At 27.7% G+C, this 2509-nt stretch overlaps 2 protein-coding genes across 2 annotated transcripts in view, besides 4 other annotated features; one reads left to right on the top strand and one right to left on the bottom strand.

Annotated features, from left to right (window-relative positions):
- Positions 1 to 68, bottom strand: part of EDI_247400 (serine/threonine protein kinase ULK3, putative) — a gene marked incomplete at both ends in the record, with an annotated part of 1220 nt that extends 1152 nt beyond the window's left edge. The window contains one exon of the mRNA XM_001741781.1: positions 38 to 68. Within this exon, the coding sequence (XP_001741833.1) occupies positions 38 to 68 (31 nt within the window). The remainder of the gene's footprint in view (positions 1 to 37) is intronic.
- Positions 1 to 247: a repeat region.
- An 845-nt stretch (positions 248 to 1092) lies between these two features.
- Positions 1093 to 1131: a microsatellite.
- Positions 1132 to 1198: 67 nt separating this feature from the next.
- EDI_247390 (NADP-dependent alcohol dehydrogenase) lies at positions 1199 to 2299 on the top strand (the record flags this gene model as incomplete). Its single annotated transcript, XM_001741780.1, has 1 exon — positions 1199 to 2299. The coding sequence occupies one exon, from the start codon at positions 1199 to 1201 to the stop codon at positions 2297 to 2299; it is 1101 nt and encodes a 366-aa protein (XP_001741832.1).
- Positions 2295 to 2417: a sequence feature (AT_rich).
- A 45-nt stretch (positions 2418 to 2462) lies between these two features.
- Positions 2463 to 2507: a sequence feature (AT_rich).
- The last annotated feature ends 2 nt before the right edge of the window (positions 2508 to 2509 follow it).

The raw sequence follows: 2509 nt of genomic DNA, 5'->3' as shown, positions 1-2509 counted from the left end.
TCTTTCTTATATTATCAAATAATACTTGTATTCTAACAAGTAATAATAACATCTTTATAAATACCCATTCGTTTATTGTCAATGATATTCTGTCATTGTAATTAATAAACACTGCTATTCTTGCAGTATTGGGTAAGATGTTTTTCTAACCAAACGCAACGCCATAACTAGTCCATAACTGGTTGATTTGAATGATGGAAATATTTTAGGATTCTGTGTGGTGTCTCTGACGTGCTACCTTCGAATCAAAAAGAAACAAAAAAATAAAATAGAACCAAAAAGGCTAAACAATCTTACAAGTATTAGAAGAACACAACTTATAACGTATCTTCAAAACAATAACCTATAATAATTTTTACTAGTGCACCTAAACTCTGATGTTATCTTTCATGAGGATTCAATTGTTGAAAAATTTGATGGTTATAGAGAAAAAATATATGACTTATTTAAGCATGTTACTGGAGGACAAGTACGAGTAAAAAATAAGATCGAAGAACATAACTAATTACTCAAACCTCAAAGCCCTATTTACAACCGTTTGTATGTGTTTAAATAACTTGTTGAAGTTTTCTTCTTTTTTGTCTAATGAATAAATAACAATAATTCCTTAAATTAAACTTCTTTATTTTGTTATTTCCATTGATTATCAAGTTGTAGTATTGAATGGTTACAATCCAGATAACAAATCACAATCAAATGAAAAATAATAAATTAACATATTGTACATGTTATTAAACACTTATAAAACATACATACGATAATATTATAACAAGTAATATACCATTATATAGAATAATTGAAAAATAAAGGGTTAATGTTGTGTTCATCACTAGAATGAAAGGCTTTTTGATGACTTCATGAGTACTTTAAGGAAGATAATTAATAAAATATAATACAAAACAAGAAAAGAAGATAAGAAATGAATTCCATAAATTCAGAAGGAATAAAAAATAAAATAGATATTGAGAATATAGAGATTTAAAGAAATAAGGAATATATCCCGATATGTGACTCAACAGAAAATAAATTGTAATTACAATTTATTTCAATTTCTTGAAAAATCCATAAATTAATTATAGAAATGACATTATAAAAAGAAGAAAGAAGAAAAGAAATAAAAAGATTAAAGAATGATTATCGTACGATAAAAAATATATTTAAAGAGGAAAGAAAATATAAAAATTATATACAATAGAAAATGGAAGGAAAAACCACAATGAAAGGACTTGCTATGCTTGGAATTGGAAAAATTGGATGGATTGAAAAGAAAATTCCAGAATGTGGACCACTTGATGCATTAGTTAGACCATTAGCACTTGCACCATGTACATCAGATACACACACAGTTTGGGCAGGAGCTATTGGAGATAGACATGATATGATTCTTGGACATGAAGCAGTTGGACAAATTGTTAAAGTAGGGTCATTAGTTAAAAGATTAAAAGTTGGAGATAAAGTTATTGTACCAGCTATTACACCTGATTGGGGAGAAGAAGAATCACAAAGAGGATATCCAATGCATTCAGGAGGAATGCTTGGAGGATGGAAATTCTCAAATTTCAAGGATGGAGTTTTTTCAGAAATTTTCCATGTTAATGAAGCAGATGCTAATCTTGCTCTTCTTCCAAGAGATATTAAAGCAGAAGATGCAGTTATGTTATCAGATATGGTAACTACAGGATTCCATGGAGCAGAATTAGCTAATATTAAACTTGGAGATACAGTTTGTGTTATTGGTATTGGACCAGTTGGATTAATGTCAGTTGCAGGAGCAAATCATCTTGGAGCAGGAAGAATTTTTGCAGTAGGATCAAGAAAACATTGTTGTGATATTGCTATGGAATATGGAGCAACAGATATTATTAATTATAAAAATGGAGATATTGTAGAACAAATTCTTAAAGCTACAGATGGAAAAGGAGTTGATAAAGTAGTTATTGCAGGAGGAGATGTTCATACATTTGCACAAGCAGTAAAAATGATTAAACCAGGATCAGATATTGGAAATGTTAATTATCTTGGAGAAGGAGATAATATTGATATTCCAAGAAGTGAATGGGGAGTTGGAATGGGTCATAAACATATTCATGGAGGTTTAACACCAGGTGGAAGAGTTAGAATGGAAAAATTAGCATCACTTATTTCAACTGGTAAATTAGATACTTCTAAACTTATTACACATAGATTTGAAGGATTAGAAAAAGTTGAAGATGCATTAATGTTAATGAAGAATAAACCAGCAGATCTTATTAAACCAGTTGTTAGAATTCATTATGATGATGAAGATACTCTTCATTAAATTCATTAATTCAAAATATTTAAACATATTTTTTTTTTAGTTTTAATGTTTGTTTTTTTTTTAATTGATAAATAAAAATGAATTTTAATGAAAAGTTTTTATTAATAAATATAATAAACAACAAATAATACAAACAATAATAAGAAGAATCATTCCATAAATGATTTTTTTATTATATATAGAATTTTGATTAGTATTATTATATTTTCA

This window comes from Entamoeba dispar, genomic scaffold (assembly GCF_000209125.1).
Source record: "Entamoeba dispar SAW760 scf_1105229464049 genomic scaffold, whole genome shotgun sequence".
NCBI lineage: Eukaryota > Evosea > Mastigamoebida > Endamoebidae > Entamoeba > Entamoeba dispar.
This window is presented reverse-complemented; position numbering and strand designations above follow the sequence as displayed.